We start from the raw sequence: 15,536 nt of genomic DNA, 5'->3' as shown, positions 1-15,536 counted from the left end.
GCTTCCATTTTTTGCTGAAGTGATATATGAGTTTGGATTGTCATCGATATAGTTGACACCCATTTTCAGAGATCAATGATAGGTGTGCAACAAGTTTTCCATATAAACGACTTCAGAATGACTAGAGTTGTTTTTTGGAGTTGTCTTTTTGTCTATTGAGCCTTTGTACTTCCCAGAGGTTTCAGGGCGCTTTCATTTCCAGAATGGTTGCTACCTTTGCCGAAATGGGCTCGATTCCCTTCTCGGACACCACGTATCCTAGAAATTTCCAAGATCAGATGCCGAAAAAGCACTTCTTTGTGTTATGTTTGAGGTTGTACTTGTTAAAGATGGTAAAAACATCTACCAGGTCTTGTGGATGTTCGTCGTCATTCGTGCTGAGGACTATCATGTCGTCAATGTAAACTTGTACGATGTTACCGATTAGATCGGCAAACATCTTGTCGACGAGTATTTGATAGGTGGCTCTTGCATTTTTTAGCCCAAATGGAATTACATTGTAGTAGTAAGTGCCTTCATGGGTGATGAAAAAAGTCTTTTCTGCATTGGTAGGGTCCCTAGGGATCTGTTGAAAATCCAGCTATGGCATCAAATTGTGATAAAAAAAAATCTGGCCAGTTGTTTGTTCGACCAGTTGGTCGATGTTAATAGAGGGTAACAATCTTTAGGACATGCTTTATTAACATCGGTGAAATATACACATATGCGGTACTTCTCATTGCTCTTCTTTACAAGTACAATGTTAGAGAGCTAGTCGGGATAGTGTACCTTCCTAATGAAATTTACAGCTACTAGTTTACTGATTTCTTCTTTGATCGCCGCTTGCTTGTCCTCAACGTGCAACCACTTCTTCTGTTTGATTAGGGTGAAGGCAAGATTGATGTCCATTTTATGTGTAGCATGGTCGGGAGAGATTCCAGTGATATTTGTTGTGCGCCAAGCAAAGATGCTAATGTTGCTGGCCAGGACCTTCTTAATGGAGCCTTCCATTTCTATCAACAGCTGAGTGTTGATCTTCACGGTGCAGCCTTCGATGATTATACAATCGATGACTGGCTCGATAGGGTGGGGGTTGTATTGCTGTATATCCATCAGATCTCCATCCAGGCACATGGTGGCTCGGGGCTGCATGGCTTGCCAATGGATTTTTCAGGCTAGCAGTCTACCACCGATACTGATCTGGCCTCCTGAGCATGGGAGGGTTAGACTGAGGTCTGATACGCTGACTGATATCCTTGATCCTGATAAGAGTGGTTGTCCCAGGATTGTATTGTACGATAGCGGAATGTCCACCATGACCTACTCAGTCTCCCACCTAACTTTTGTAACGACCCGGTCCGGAGTGGGTGGCATCGGGTAGAAGGCCTGAGCAAAGAGCGGCCCTATAGGATGGCGATAGGGGCAGGAATGAACTGAATCCCACATCAGAAACAGAGATGGAGCGATTGGGGCTTATTAGTAAGTTGTGAATCAATATAGCCGTGAGGCCCAAAGTGTTGGATTTGGGCCAGAGCGGACAATATTTACATGGTATTGGACCAGGATGTTACAATTGGTATCGGAGCCAACTATCCATGTACGATGTGTGGTTCAGGGACGAACCAGTCGGAAGCTGGTGGGCCTGTAACGATCCGGTCCGGAGTGGGTGGCACCGGGGTAGAAGGCCTGAGCAAGGAGCGGCCCTATGGGATGGCGATGGGGGCAGGAATAAACTGAATCCCATATCGGAAATGGAGAGGGAATGATTGGGGCTTATTAGTAAGTTGTGAATCAATATATGTAGACGCATTTTAAAGCCGTGAGGCCCAAGGTGTTGGATTTGGGCCAGAGCGAACAATATCTACATGGTATTAGACCAGAGTGTTACAATTGGTATCAGAGCTGACTATCCATGTATGATGTGTGGTTCAGGGACGAACCAGGTGGAAGTTGGCGGGCCTGTAACGACCCGGTCCGGAGTGGGTGGCGCCGGGGTAGAAGGCCCGAGCAAGGAGCGCCCCTATGGGATGGCGATGGGGGCAAGAATGAACTGAATCCCCTATCAGAAACGGAGAGGGAGTGATTGGGGATTATTAATAAGTTGTGAATCAATACATGTAGATGCATTTTAAAGCCGTGAGGCCCAAGGTGTTGGATTTGGGCCAGAGCGGACAATATCTACATGGTATTAGACCATGGTGTTACAGATTCTCTGGCTCTTTCTACGAATACGACGACCAAGGAGATTATTCCTTTGATTGGGACCTCGATGTCGGATAGTCCCACCAATAGGAAGGTTCTTTCATGGAGGTCACTCGCCCACCCCTTCATGGCTTCTAAGGCCTTCTAAGTTAGCAAGTTGACGGATCTTCCTGTATCCACCAAGATCCGATGGATGCTGAAGTTTGCTATTGGCAGAATGATCACTAAAGCCTCCGAGTGTGGAGTCCGCAATGGAGGTTGTATTGTTAGTGCCTCACCGACTGCCTTTTTTCCTGAGGATGCCGGGGCTCCATCGTGGGTGGGTGCTCCTTCCCAGATAACGTGAATCTTCCTTTGGTAGCGAGGTTTTTTATTATCGTCCGGTCTTGGAGCCGGGTCGTGTTGTTTTATGAAATGGCTCCGCCTGCCTTGGAGCCGTAGGGGGCGCTCCTTGTTTAAGGATTTTGCCAATCTCCTTTTGTAATTGGTTGCAGTTCTCTATCGAGTGTTCGGAGGATTTATGATACTTGCAATATATGTCCTTGTTTGTGTGAGCTCTGGTTGATGTTTCAGAAGACGAGTGCTGATGCCCAATCCTGCACGGAGATGGTGGAGCCGCATAGTGCACTTATCTGCTGGTGGCTTTCTTGGATTTGTGGTTGCCCCTATTGTCGTTATGGCCGAGCTCTCTTTGAGATTGATACGCCACGGGAACTTTATCCTTCCTGCTCCTCTCATTATCTTTGGGTTCTACGGGGTCCTTACCCTTCTCCTATTGCTTGGTCTCGTGTTTTGACTTATCCTTCTCTGACTTTTCGTACCCCGGAGGGCAGTTGCAATCATCATATCTGACAAAGTCTAGGCCATGGTCATTAGCTCCTCGAAGGATCGAGGCATTTTATGGAAACACTTTTGCTTGAGTGGTTCGCATGAAGTTCCCTTAGCCAATGCATTATGAGCAACTTCAAGGTTGAGGCATTTTACTTGTGAAGCCATGTCGTGGAACCTGGATAGAAATTTTCTGAGGAGTTCAGTTGGTCGTTGTCGGAGGTCATTGTTATGGACCTTCGTTGCGACCGCAAACCTTGAGAGGAAAAGATCTTTTAGGAGATCGAAGGAATCGATTGACTCTGGTGCCATGCCTCCATACCATTATTGTCGGGAAGACTTTGCATATTATGTCTTCCTCCTTCGAGTATAGGTTGATGGTGCTCATAAAGGAGGCAACATGATCGTTAGGGTCCTCGATTCCTGAGTAATATGCCACGTGGGGGCCTTCCAATCCCGGGGAAAGTGAGTTTCAATGATTCGGTGGACAAGGGGGTCTTATTGGAGGTTACGTTTCCTCTCATCACTCTATCGAGAGCTCGCTTGTCGAGGAAATGTTGAATCTTATATTCCAATAGATCTTCAACTTCCTGGGGCCATGCCTTGGATTGATGCTCCGCTCATGGACAGGTGGGACCCGGACAGTAAGGTGGAGCCCACCGGGGGGTTCGGCAAGGATGTTGTCGTGGGCTCCGAGCCCCCAAGCTTCCCGAGTGTGTGGAAACTGCCTCCAGCCCGATGTCCCCCTTAAGGAACTGCCAAATTTTCACGTTCTCCTCTTGGAGGCTCATTTGGTGTTCGATGATCTTCATTTGGGTCGCCATCTGCATTGCTTGGGAAGTTTAAAAGCTGCGAATGACATTCACGAGTTGGGCGGTGTTACAGGCTTCTTATTCTCTCGGCTCCACCTCTTCGAGCATGGGGGCTAGATTCATCAATGCCACCACGGGGCTTGGCGATGGTTCCTCTCTCCCGCGGGTGGAGGAGGTCTTGGCGGTGGTTGCCAGCATCTCCTTTAGTGGAGTCATTTCTGTCGGGTCTTCCATTGTTTACAGTTCGCTTAAACCGATCTGAGGTTCGCTTGCTCTCCACGCTCACCACACCAAATAATGTAGATGTGGGGTAACAGTAGGCCTTCGAGATCAGATGTCTTCTGTGCGGGGAGTGGTCCCTGGGGACACTCCGACGCCCAAGTTAGTTCCGAAAAGAACAGAGAGATAAAGTAATAAGTAAGAGAGAGAAAGTAGTCAGACCTCTCATTAGTGGCTTGTGAGCTCCTTTTGTAGATGGGAGGCAGCTCCTTGGTGGGTTTATGTCTCTAAAGGGGTTGGTTTGGGTTGGGCTTGGCCCATATCCCTTGTCAAGTTGTAAAGACAATCTAGCCCTTCATTTTCATCTCTAATCTTCTCATTCTTTCTCTTTCATTTTTTATTTTTCTCTTTAAAACAATTTTTACCTATTTAAATGTCCAAAAATATAATAAAAATTCAAAGATTCAAAATAATGAAATAAAAAATTGTTAACAAATACATCATACCATGAAACTATGCAAATTTTCTCATAATATCCCGAAATTGATTTGCTTTTTCATCAACTACATCCCGAAATTGATTGAAGTATTATTTCCATTACATCCTCTCCTAACCGCAACTCTTCTATATCGCCGAAAACTACAACGACCATATTTTCTAGTGCAAAAGTAAACTATGGGTACCAAAGTGTGAAAGAATGTACAGTTTAGGTATTATGATTGTAATTTACCTATATTTTTAATGATTAGTGGCAGATTATATGTATTATATTGTCCATTCAATTTAAATTCATGTATCTTTTAGGTACAAATGAAGTGTAGATAGAAAAGGAAAATTAGATACCATAATTATAATTTAACCGAATATACAGAAATGGGCAAACCCAAAAAGAAGTAGGAAAAGGAAAAACTGGTGTTATGTGATTAAATAAGAATGGCCTATAGATCGATCCAAACATGTGCTGGAAAACCCAATACAAACCCCACTTATAATGGGCCTTTCTTTCATATTAATAACAATAATTAATGTTTGACTATCTTTCTGGAATGTCAGAAATTCGTAAGCTAGATCGCCATTAGAATTTTCAAGTTTTCAAGCATTCGTTATGGGTTTGGCGTCCGCTAACACTGCCACTGAAGGCATGCAACTATGCGTATTTGATTTGAGAAGAGGTCAACATGAAGGCCAGGAGCTCGATAAGATACTCTTCTTCTTCCCAGCTGATTTGCCTTTCTCCACCCAACTTTCCGTCATCGGCCTCAGCGAAGGCCTCATTACATTCACGAGGTCTTTGCCCAATTTTCTTTGCTATATCCACCCCAATTCAATTCAATTTTATTTTTACTTCTATTTGTTTAATTATATGACTTGTATGCAGAATTTTCTCTCCCGAAGCTGCTTGTGAGGTTATAGAAGCAGAGAGGCATTCTCATGTTTTTTATGAGCCAGAACCTGATATCTGGATGGTTATGGTATGCTATTTCTATCCTTTTGTAATTATCCTAATCCAAGTGGTTTTGATTAAAATTGCTTTTTGTAATGTGGGTTTTATTTCTTCGGCTCTCTTTTATGATGGTTTAATCAATCTGAATTTGATCACAGTATTGAGATTTAAATTGTTGTTTAACCTTATTGTAGGTGGTGGAGAAAAGTAAGAGTCTTGAAGTTATATGGCGGATTGATGCATTACGGAAAGTTCTCAAGGAAGTGCATTCTCTTTTTATGATGTTTAATGGGTCTATGAGAGCAATGCTTGAGAAAGAGCCTAGTGGAGGACTAATTCGATCTCATTTGTATCCTTTCATAATGGATTATCTAAGTGGTAAGAGATCTTTAATTGATTGCAAACTGTAATTTCTGTAAGTCAAATTTTTTTGTCTTTCATTCAAAACATTTCATTGTAAGTCACCGATTGTCAGCATGTCAAATATGGCCTCCATTGGACAACTGCTGCTGGGGTAATGCTGAAGTTGCTGTATCAGATGGCGTCCATTGGATTGAGCCACCGAAATTTTGCTGAAGTTGCTGTATCATGTTTCCTTATGTGTAATTTTTGTCTTTGGGACAGATTTTCTGCTTGCCAAGAAAGTCCAATTACCATCATTTCGGGATTGTTTAACAGAGCGTGGAACTGTGCAGATGTTGACTGTTGGGAGAGAAGCTGCAATTGAAGTTCAGGTTTGCCTCTGGAAAATGCTATATTATTCATGTGGCATGCCAAAACCGTTGACATGCTTAGCCTGTAGGTTGAGAGACAACCTATTACAATTTAAAAAGTTCTTTAAGTGGAATATAACCTACTGTCTTACCCTCTCCATTTTTGGGGGAGGGACACTGCCATGTGTTTTCCTGTTGAAGAATTCACAGGCTCAAAACTGTTGAAGAATTCTGTTTTCTCATTTGCCTGTTTTATGGTGTAGCTACATTAAGATGTGTGACATGTCCAATTTAAGAATATGTAAGGTTGAAGAATTCTTTTCTGCATGATGCATAAATATCATATTTTGCTTGTGAGTAAAATGAAACTGAGGTTAACGTTTGCAATTTTTTGGCAGTCACTTGTTAGGACTGTTGAATCTTGCGGTGGGACCACGCATTGCTATTCATTGATTCTCTTCCAAGACCTTCTTGTTTCCTCAACAGTTTCTCCCGTATGTTCCAGTCTCCTAATAACTTTTGATTCTCCATTTCTATCATTTTGTGATTTACAGTTGCTTATTGGTTTTAATTTTTGTTTAAAACTCACTGCTTGCATATTACTTACTTGATTTTGTGATAAATTTTCTAATAATGCTTTCTGGTACCTTTGCTGGCCCAAATTCTAACTGTGATTCTAATATTGTGTCAGGATGACACCATAAATTTATTTACATATGCAGCACTAAGGTTGACTCCACGTGCCTTATCCTCTGGAGTAAGTTCCTGGTCATATTTGCGCAAGGGAAACCCTGCTTCTCATATTGCTGCAGGTTCTGCATCAGCCCACTCTGGTTCTGTTTCAGAACATTTTTATCGCTCGCATGACAATGCTTCTAGCCAAGTTGATAATCATCGCATTAAAAGACCCTTACAGCACGGAAGATGGGCCAAAGGAAAGGATGGTTTTCTTGTCACTGATATTTGGGTTACTGAAGTTGGTACCACAGTGTCAGCAACCCCAACGATTTTGCTTCAGCAAACTGAGGAAAAAATGTATCTTTGTGCTTATCAGAATAAAGGCCTGACCTTAATCCTTCTGATTCCTGTTTCCTCCATTCTTAATGGAGAGCAAGGTCTTTCCCTGGTAAAGCAGCAAGTTGTTGAAAATGTAAGTGGCAATATGCGAAAATTACTTGTATTGTACTGCTACTCAGCTTCTTCTTTCTATATTTTTCTTTGCCATTAGTTTTTAAGCTTTTATCACTAGTGTCATCAAAATCTTATTTCTCTTTCCTCCTGTTTCTTTCTTATAACTTTTTCCCCTTAAAAGCGTGTTTCAATAGGGAACCACTCTCCTAAAGTTTTTGGCTTCATGGACCTTTTTATTCTTGAAAAAGAATGAGCTAGGATTTCATGCTGGATAGGAATCTGTTCCTATCACATTGTCTGATGCTTAAAAACAACTTTTTACTGTTAGATACAAACTCGAAACCGTATTTTTTTACTCTCATAGATCATGGCCTGAGTATCACTTGCAAGTTTTCTTTTCATAATCATATGACTCTTTTCGAATAGCTTATTTGTATGAAATCTTATTCTAGATTCAATATTTGTTTTTGTTCCAGCCAACCATTTGGATATTTGAAATATGGCCATCTAGTATGCGGTTCTCATTTATTTTGTGCTAATGTGGTAGGCATCACTTAAGATGTTGAAAGTTGAAGAGAAACTATCAAAAGGATGGGGTGGTGAGAATGCTTATCATGTGAAGGGGTACCGCTATTTACTAGTTGATGAAGATCGAAACATTTCCAGGGCTTCTCCACCAGTAAAGGTTACAACCCTTACAAAGGTGAAGCACTTCTGCATAATATTTAAGTACTTGTCATTTTAGCATATGCAGAACATTTGCTGTCTGCTGATTTCGAGAACTCACTCTTTTGTAATGAAGTAAATAATTTGGAGAACATGTGAAATGTGAGATTGTAAATAATACGACAATGACTTGTCACTTGTGTAAGATATCTGTTTATCATTCTCTTCAAAGTTTGGTTTGTCACTCAGGCTTCATCCTTGCAATGTGTTGATAACAGTTTAGTTATAAATGCTAGTTGGTCCATATGCGCTGTTGTTGGTAAATTGAACGGTTTGTTCTTGTTCTTGCAGGAATCTCTGCTTGCCATGAATAAGCTAAGAGAAGAGGTAGATGCAGAAAAGAGCAGAGCAAAATGGGATAATGTAAACCAAGAGAAAGATATGGAAATATCCATTAGAGCAAAAAACAATTCTTGGGTTATTGCCCGAACTACGAGAGGAAAGGAGCTTTATATGGTTCTAGAAAAGGCTAATGAAACACTTCTTTACGCCTCTGATGCTGTGGAAAAATTCAGTAACAGGTATATAGCATGTTTTTCAATGTAATTTTCAATTCTTTTGGGTACTATATCTTGAATTGTATGTTGAGTTCTTATTAACATTCTTTTGAACACAACTGGGGATTTTTATTCATTCAACTCTTCTGTTTTCCTATGTACATCAATTCTACTTCTGAATGGTGAGAATTTTGCTTTGTTATGGTTGCTGATTTATACAGGTATTGCAGTGGCAATTTCTCCTTGGATTAGCAGGAAACAAGATGTGCTGACAAAATGTAAACAAATAATCAGGATTAGAGAAACTGCAGTTGTCTTTGGGTTAGAGCAAGTGCATGTGCTGCAATTCAATGATCTTCTGTTACTTCTTTCATTACTTTCCATGTATAGAGGGGGCACCGTTGATTTTTGTAGCAGCGAGGTCAGAAGCAAGAAACATTCTGTTGTATGATATTTACCACAACCAGCAATGTATTAACCTGCTGATTAGTTTATAGGCTTTTATTTATTTGTATACATTATTGCTTTCAATTGTTTAGCTTTTAATTATATATATATATTTGGTGATTGCCTTAATTTTAGCCCACTGAAATCAAAATCTGTTGAATCCATAAACTTAACAGGAATGAAGAAACTAACAAATTTGTGAATGCTTAATGGACATGAAGACAGAATGCCAATTCACTCAGAACTTCACCTGGGTTAACCTGCAATTTTCATACTCAATATCCATCCAATACTCCTATGCTATGAATCACAGCATCTGGGAGTTGAAAATAAAATACCCCACAAGCATGAAATTCTGAAATCTTCCCTATAATCAAAGAGATGCTAATCTTTAATGACTAGAAAGATAATAAACCCAAGATGCATATGCATAAGCATAGCGAATAGAAGCAATAACATGTATCAATTCAGATCATTCAGAACTCGCAACTAAGTCCTATTCCTGAAACTTTAACAGTGAGAGTTGTTCTTCAATGGAGCAATCCACATGACATGAGGTTCTGCAGGATGAAGGAATAAGAATAAGGCCAAGGCATCGCTGTTCCATTGGAGAAGGAGAGGATCGTCGAGTGCTTCGATACTCTATTGTATCTTGGAGAATTATGTTCCCTTGCTTATCAATGCAATGAAAGGTGCCCAAGAAAAAGCGCCCATCTTTAATGCCTATCAGCATTTTGCGAAACAGCAGCTTCCTTACTCGAGAAACTGGACTTGAGCTGTTTTGGTTAGAACTATCTGAGCTTCCTTGCTGTACTGGAGATATCTCCATTACTTGCTCCATATTATTGGCATCCATGTGCTTGACTGATCACTGGTAACAGGAAGCAAAGAAACTTAGATGGCTTAAAATGAACAATCAAAGAGTCACGTCATCTTCATTTTCTTTCTGAGTCACATAACTTAAGTAATGTTGTTACATCATGTATATAATAACAGACAGCCATAACTGCAGGGGAACTAACCTATGACAAAAGCAAGATATTTAAAAGCAGAAAAATTAGGAAATCACACAGATTAATTATACTATTTTACCACTACAACAGAATATTAGAAATCTCAAATCTGCATCCACAAAGCTTAAAGTCACTTTCTTTCCTTTGCTTTTTTAGTGAGGGCGTGAGCAAAGAATTTATTGTTTTCCTATAAAACGATCTTTAATACCCATGAAAACTAGCTTAAATCAACATACAATTACATTGCTAAAAACCAAAGACATAATAAGCCACTCAGAAAAGGTTAAATACCTTTTCTTTTCCAAAACATGTATAAATTCGGAAAACTATGCATTCACCAGAAAAACAGCAATGCTGTCTCTAAAAATCTAAACACTTCAAGGATTCGAGTTCAGACTATAGTATGAGCATACGACTCAAATCATTCCCTTACTTCTTTTTTTTCCTTTCCCCCACTTTTGAAACGTTCTTCAATAGTAAATACATGTTACATCCTAAGGCACGAGTTATTTACAACCTAAGCACCTCTATTGTGCACTTTATGTACCATTTAGGATGAGGCAATTTTTTATTTTGGCTAGCTAGCAGGTGTAACTATATTTTCTAAAACCAGGTTTTACTGGCTTATTGGATTGACCGCACTAATACATGCGGCTTCTCCCAATCTACTAGACCGCCACGAGTAGGACTCCAGCCATAACATAATTGACAGATACAAGACGTACTCCTACAAGTAAAGGGAGTTCGAATAGATATTGTCCAGTTCTCATATATTTCTCATGATCCCATAGTGTCTTTCCATAATACAAAGTAACAGCTTACACTTTACAATGCTGCATCCTTCAGTATTAACATTTATCATATAATGCAACACATTAAGTTCAAGTGCCATCATTTCTTTTCTTACCATTCATCCAACTCAACAATCTGATTAAAAAAAGCCATAACATGGTAACCATGGTTATATGAAATAGTACCTAACAGTGAAATCCAAAAAGGGCAGTTTCCCTGGTCATCCAAAAATACCAATAGTAAATTTTGCAATCAGCCGCCCATAGTTGTTAAAGGCGTGCCTTATTCAAGGCTCAAGGTCTTGAGCCTTGAATGCAGAAAGCGAGGCACTGTACAAAAGGCTCTTGCCTTTGTGTGCCTCGCTTGCGCCTCAGAGCCTGGATCAAGGCGCGCCTGAGGGTTTTCAGTAGGGTTTTTTATTTTTTACTGTTTTCTGTAAAATAATGTTTGATTAATCTCAACCACTAATCTAATTTAAATAAGATCAATCTTAACCCTTGATCTAAATAAGAATACTGAGAGTCATAACTAAATATAGAAAGAATAGAGAAGGATTAAGAGCAGTCACGTAAAGAAAGAAGAGCATTCATGTAAAGAACTAAACATATGATGATGATTATTAGGTTTTTTTTAGTGTTCTTTTTTATTGACAATGAATGGTTTTTAGTTTAGTAGCATTAGTTATAGTTAGGTAATAGGTTAAGACGTTAAGTATATGCTAATGTCTCTATAACGTATGAACTTAACTTGGTGTTTTTGACATTTATGATTTAGTATTATGTTTTTATGTGGTTTGTTTCCTGAAAGATATATGCAAAACTATTTTAGGAAATCGAAGTCTGTAAATTTTGAAATGACTTAGAAGCTCTTTCGTTAGCAAGAGAGCTAGGAGAAAACCTCAATTTCTCATTACTTCCTCGACTGAAAATGCTAGATGTTTATCCCATAAAAATATCATGTAACTTTCCTCTCCCCACTGTCTCTTGAGTCCTAATTTGTTCAGTCTATCATTGATCTGAAGTACTTATATCCCTCAACTTCCTAAAAGGACAGCCCTTGATATCAGATTCTGCAAGGCTATAATGCATTACACCTTCCCTAATCAGCTAATTAGTCAGAATCTAGAACAGTAAGTATTATGCCTCAGATTACCCTTTTCTATTCCTTGACCAATAATACAAGACAACTGAACCAAAAGGAAAAGTAACCACTTCAAAAAACAAGATAAGCTAATAATTTACAGTCTAGAGGTGTTTTCATCCACTGACATTCTCTACTTCATCCCTTAGCCAAGCAAGCTGATACCTTTATTTCAATTCCCTATTTTTATCTTTTTCTTTGAAGCTGACTGAAGTCTAAGCTGATAAATTGTGCTTCTAAGTTCTAATCTAGCTAAAGAAAACAAAAAAACGATACAAACTGTAATTCCCCTTTTTACATTATTTTCCTAGTTCTCAAAAGAACTAAACGAACTTTCAATTCAAATAATATCCGTTCTAGACAAAAAGAGAAAGAGCACCTGTTTCGTAATTGGAAGAGCAGTGAAGTCCTCCTGATTGAGATGAATGGATGGAATTTGCGAGAACTAAAAAAATTGAAGGACTACAATGGAAAATCGAAGGAGTGCAATTAACAAGAATTAACAGCAAAGCAGCCATTTCAAACAGCAATTAAGAAAGAAAAACAATCAAAGAAAGAAATCATGAAAGGAAGAATACTTGAACAACAACAACCTTCTTTCTTGGTTCGAAGGACGGACAATGAAGTGAGAGAAGGAGACTTGTTGAGGGAATTAATTGGGGATTTAGATTGGGCTCAGGGGAATTTGAAGTTGAGCGATGTTTTAAGTTAGGGATTTGTAATCTCTGTATGTAGAATGCGTTTTTCTGAAAAGAAAAAGAAAAGAGATTGAGGTCTGTTGGATTTGTAACCTATACAAATACAAGACTGTATGTATATTAAATGAGTTGGGGATTTGATTTAAGTTTTGTTTTGATTTAATTTTGCTAGATAAAACGATTAGTGATCGCGACTTAAATGGAACGATGTCGTTTTATGTTTTAGAAATCTAAAACTAAACTAAAACATATTATATTCCTACTATTTGACAGACATTGTTTGGATGAAGTGTAATTAAAATAAGACAAGTCCAGAAAATGACCAATTGGGTTTACTATTTTTGCATTACACACGGAAATGTTGACAATATTATGGTCAGGATTATGGATACCAAACCATTATGGTTACATCTGATTCAACTTTTGTTATCAATTTATTAAAATATAATCAAAGTTTGCTTAACTGGCGGGGTGTCATCTGCGAAGACATTTTTGAGGTAGCTCATGCTTTTTCTTCAATTGAATTCATATTTGAGAGGCATCAAGTAAACATTGTTGCATATAGTTTGGCACACTCAAAGCTCTTGTTTGGGAGGGAATTAATGGAACCGGATAAAAATAATGGAATGTTAAATATCAAATTAACATTGTTTGTGAGTGGTTTTTAGAGCAAATGAAGACTAATATAAGTTAAATATTTACTTTCTTTAACTTTCAAACTCTAACCTCCAAATTTAGCCCTTGTTTGGGAAGAGGTTAATGGAAGTAAATGAGAGTAATGGAAGGTTAAGTATTAAGTTAACCTTGTTTGGGAGTCATTTTTTGAGAGTAAATGGAGGTTAATCGGGTTAAATGTTTACTTTCTCTAACCTCCAAACTCTAACCTCCAAATTGGGGGTTAATGGAAGTAACGTAAAGTTTTTTAAAATTTCTTGTCTCTGCAGAGTAAATTTAACATTCATTCCCCTCCATATTTAAACTCCCAAACAAGATGATAACTTATGGAAAAATCCTTGATCGGAGCACTTCCCTGTGAGGCGCCGTTGGGATCGGCCGGGGACACTCCGATGCCAAAATCAGTAATATTTCTGAGAATAAACTGTAAGCACAAGAGTAGAGAATCAGTAAGTGTACCTTGATAGCCTAAGGATGTAGGCTATATATAGCTTGGAAGTCGTAACCTTTGGCAACCAGAAAGTCTCCATTAATGCTCCATTAATGGCGGTTATAAGTTATCCTTAAACTGGCGGTTTAGCTAATTGATAGCTCATTAATGGCCTTTATGGCCGAGTCGGCTTTAGCTGTTACAGTGACGAATCAAGTAGATGAGGAGATCCGCCTTATAGGTTCGCCGGCGGATCTCTTTGAGTGGGATCGTGGAGATCCGCCATTCGGATCTCTCTTGGGGATTAATACGCGGCGTTCTCTAGGTGAATATCCCTTTTGGTCCTTAGGATAATATTTCAATGTTATCAGAAGCCCCCCCAAAGTTCCCTTAAAGTCCTTTAGGGCTTTTGATCTTCTGGGCGCCGTCATGATTACCTGCATTAATGAACACTCCATTCGATGCCAATCGTAGAGTGACACGTGTAAGGAGCGCCCTGTTCAAAGAAAGAAAAGACGCCTTCTTCTTCCTTCTCTCTCTCTCTCTTCCTCATTCCATCTTCATTTTCATCTGCGTGAAGCTTTTTCCTGGGAATTTCGGAGTTCAAAGCTTTTTTATTTCATGTAAGTTCATCTTTCCTTACTCGATTTGTTCTGAATGTTTAGGAGTTCTTCATCATCTTCTAGATCAACTTCGAAGCTTTTTAATTCGACCCATTCTCCTGAAATAGTAGTTAATTTTAGTTGGACCACTTCGTCATCGGAGAACTCATCTTCCTCCGAGGCCTCTGTTAGCTCTGAGTTAGCTGGGTTGTATAACTCGGCGCGTAATCGCTATCAGACTCGTTCAACCAGTAGGCAAGTTCTTTCTACTTCTGTCTCTGGTACCGCTCCGGCCGTTAAGTCCAGGTGTTTTCGTGGGCAATGGCCTCTTCTTCAATCCAACCTAGGAAAAAGAACCCTCGAGCGGAGTCTACTCCGTCTCGTATGAGTGCCGCGGATCTAGCGGATCTGGCGAATCGCTTCCCTTGGATCGATAATTACGAGACTCAGTTAGCCGCAGCCCATCAACGACCCTCCTGTCCGCCTAGCGGTTTTCTGACCGTATATTGTAGTAATGTGGAGAGAGGGTTCCGACTTCCTCTCCCAAAGATGATGGCGGACATCCTCTCCTACTTTGATATTACTGCCAGCCAACTACACCCTAACGGTTGGTTGGATATCGCTTTAGACTGCTACCTCACCTCAAATTTAGGAGTGGTTTATACGGGTCGTGTCTTTAGAGCTTTCCATAAACCCTCAAAACGGAAGTCCGAGTCTTATCTCACTTTCGCCAAATTCGGAGTATATTCGCCATTCAGTGACAAAATGTCCAATGTCCATTGCTGGGATGAGAAATTCTTCTATGTGAAGATAAAAGAGGGCGAATCACTGGGTTTTCCCTCGTTTTGGAATCCCAAGCCTTTACACATGACAGGCGATATGCGAATATTGACCGATAGCGATGAAGTGGTGGCGGAGCTCATGAAGAAGGTCAAGGCGGATGCATGGACATACGCGAACGCTTTAGCCTTCATGATGAGTGATATTCCGTTGATTCGCCGAGAGGGGGAGCAGTTCATTTACTCCAAGATTGCGCAATTTGACCAAGGTAACTTTTATTTCTTCTTGAACTTTGATTACTTTATTGTTTTCTTTGGCAGGGATTTATCTAAGGCCAATCACGCTATTGCAGAGAAGCGTAGGAAGTTTCTAGAGGCTGAGGCACGTAGGAAAGATCAAGCGACGAAT

General features: G+C 39.8%; 2 protein-coding genes across 5 annotated transcripts; one reads left to right on the top strand and one right to left on the bottom strand.

Annotated features, from left to right (window-relative positions):
• The first annotated feature begins 5,013 nt into the window (after positions 1–5,013).
• Positions 5,014–9,127, top strand: LOC136232596 (vacuolar fusion protein CCZ1 homolog B-like). 3 transcript variants are annotated; one of them, XM_066021828.1, is made up of 10 exons: positions 5,014–5,327; positions 5,419–5,512; positions 5,679–5,862; positions 5,960–5,998; positions 6,109–6,218; positions 6,596–6,691; positions 6,889–7,347; positions 7,876–8,031; positions 8,346–8,575; positions 8,782–9,127. In XM_066021828.1, the coding sequence occupies exons 1-10, from the start codon at positions 5,146–5,148 to the stop codon at positions 8,801–8,803; spliced, it is 1,572 nt and encodes a 523-aa protein (XP_065877900.1). In that variant the 5' UTR covers positions 5,014–5,145; the 3' UTR covers positions 8,804–9,127. The 3 variants fall into 3 exon arrangements, with proteins under 3 accessions (XP_065877900.1, XP_065877899.1, XP_065877901.1); XM_066021827.1 differs by having other exon boundaries at positions 5,018–5,327; positions 8,773–9,127; XM_066021829.1 differs by lacking the exon at positions 5,960–5,998 and having other exon boundaries at positions 5,022–5,327; positions 8,773–9,127.
• A 116-nt stretch (positions 9,128–9,243) lies between these two features.
• On the bottom strand, positions 9,244–12,744 carry LOC136232597 (uncharacterized). Of its 2 annotated transcripts, XM_066021830.1 has the most exons (3): positions 12,537–12,742; positions 12,323–12,405; positions 9,244–9,869 (listed from the first exon to the last, which is right to left on the bottom strand). In XM_066021830.1, the coding sequence occupies exon 3, from the start codon at positions 9,852–9,854 to the stop codon at positions 9,495–9,497; it is 360 nt and encodes a 119-aa protein (XP_065877902.1). In that variant the 5' UTR covers positions 9,855–9,869; positions 12,323–12,405; positions 12,537–12,742; the 3' UTR covers positions 9,244–9,494. The 2 variants fall into 2 exon arrangements, with proteins under 2 accessions (XP_065877902.1, XP_065877903.1); XM_066021831.1 differs by lacking the exon at positions 12,323–12,405 and having other exon boundaries at positions 12,537–12,744.
• Between the last annotated feature and the right edge of the window lie 2,792 nt (positions 12,745–15,536).

This window comes from Euphorbia lathyris, chromosome 6 (genome assembly GCF_963576675.1).
Source record: "Euphorbia lathyris chromosome 6, ddEupLath1.1, whole genome shotgun sequence".
Lineage (NCBI taxonomy): Eukaryota > Viridiplantae > Streptophyta > Magnoliopsida > Malpighiales > Euphorbiaceae > Euphorbia > Euphorbia lathyris.
Note: the sequence above shows the minus strand (reverse complement) of the source record. Positions and strands in the feature narration are given on the sequence as shown.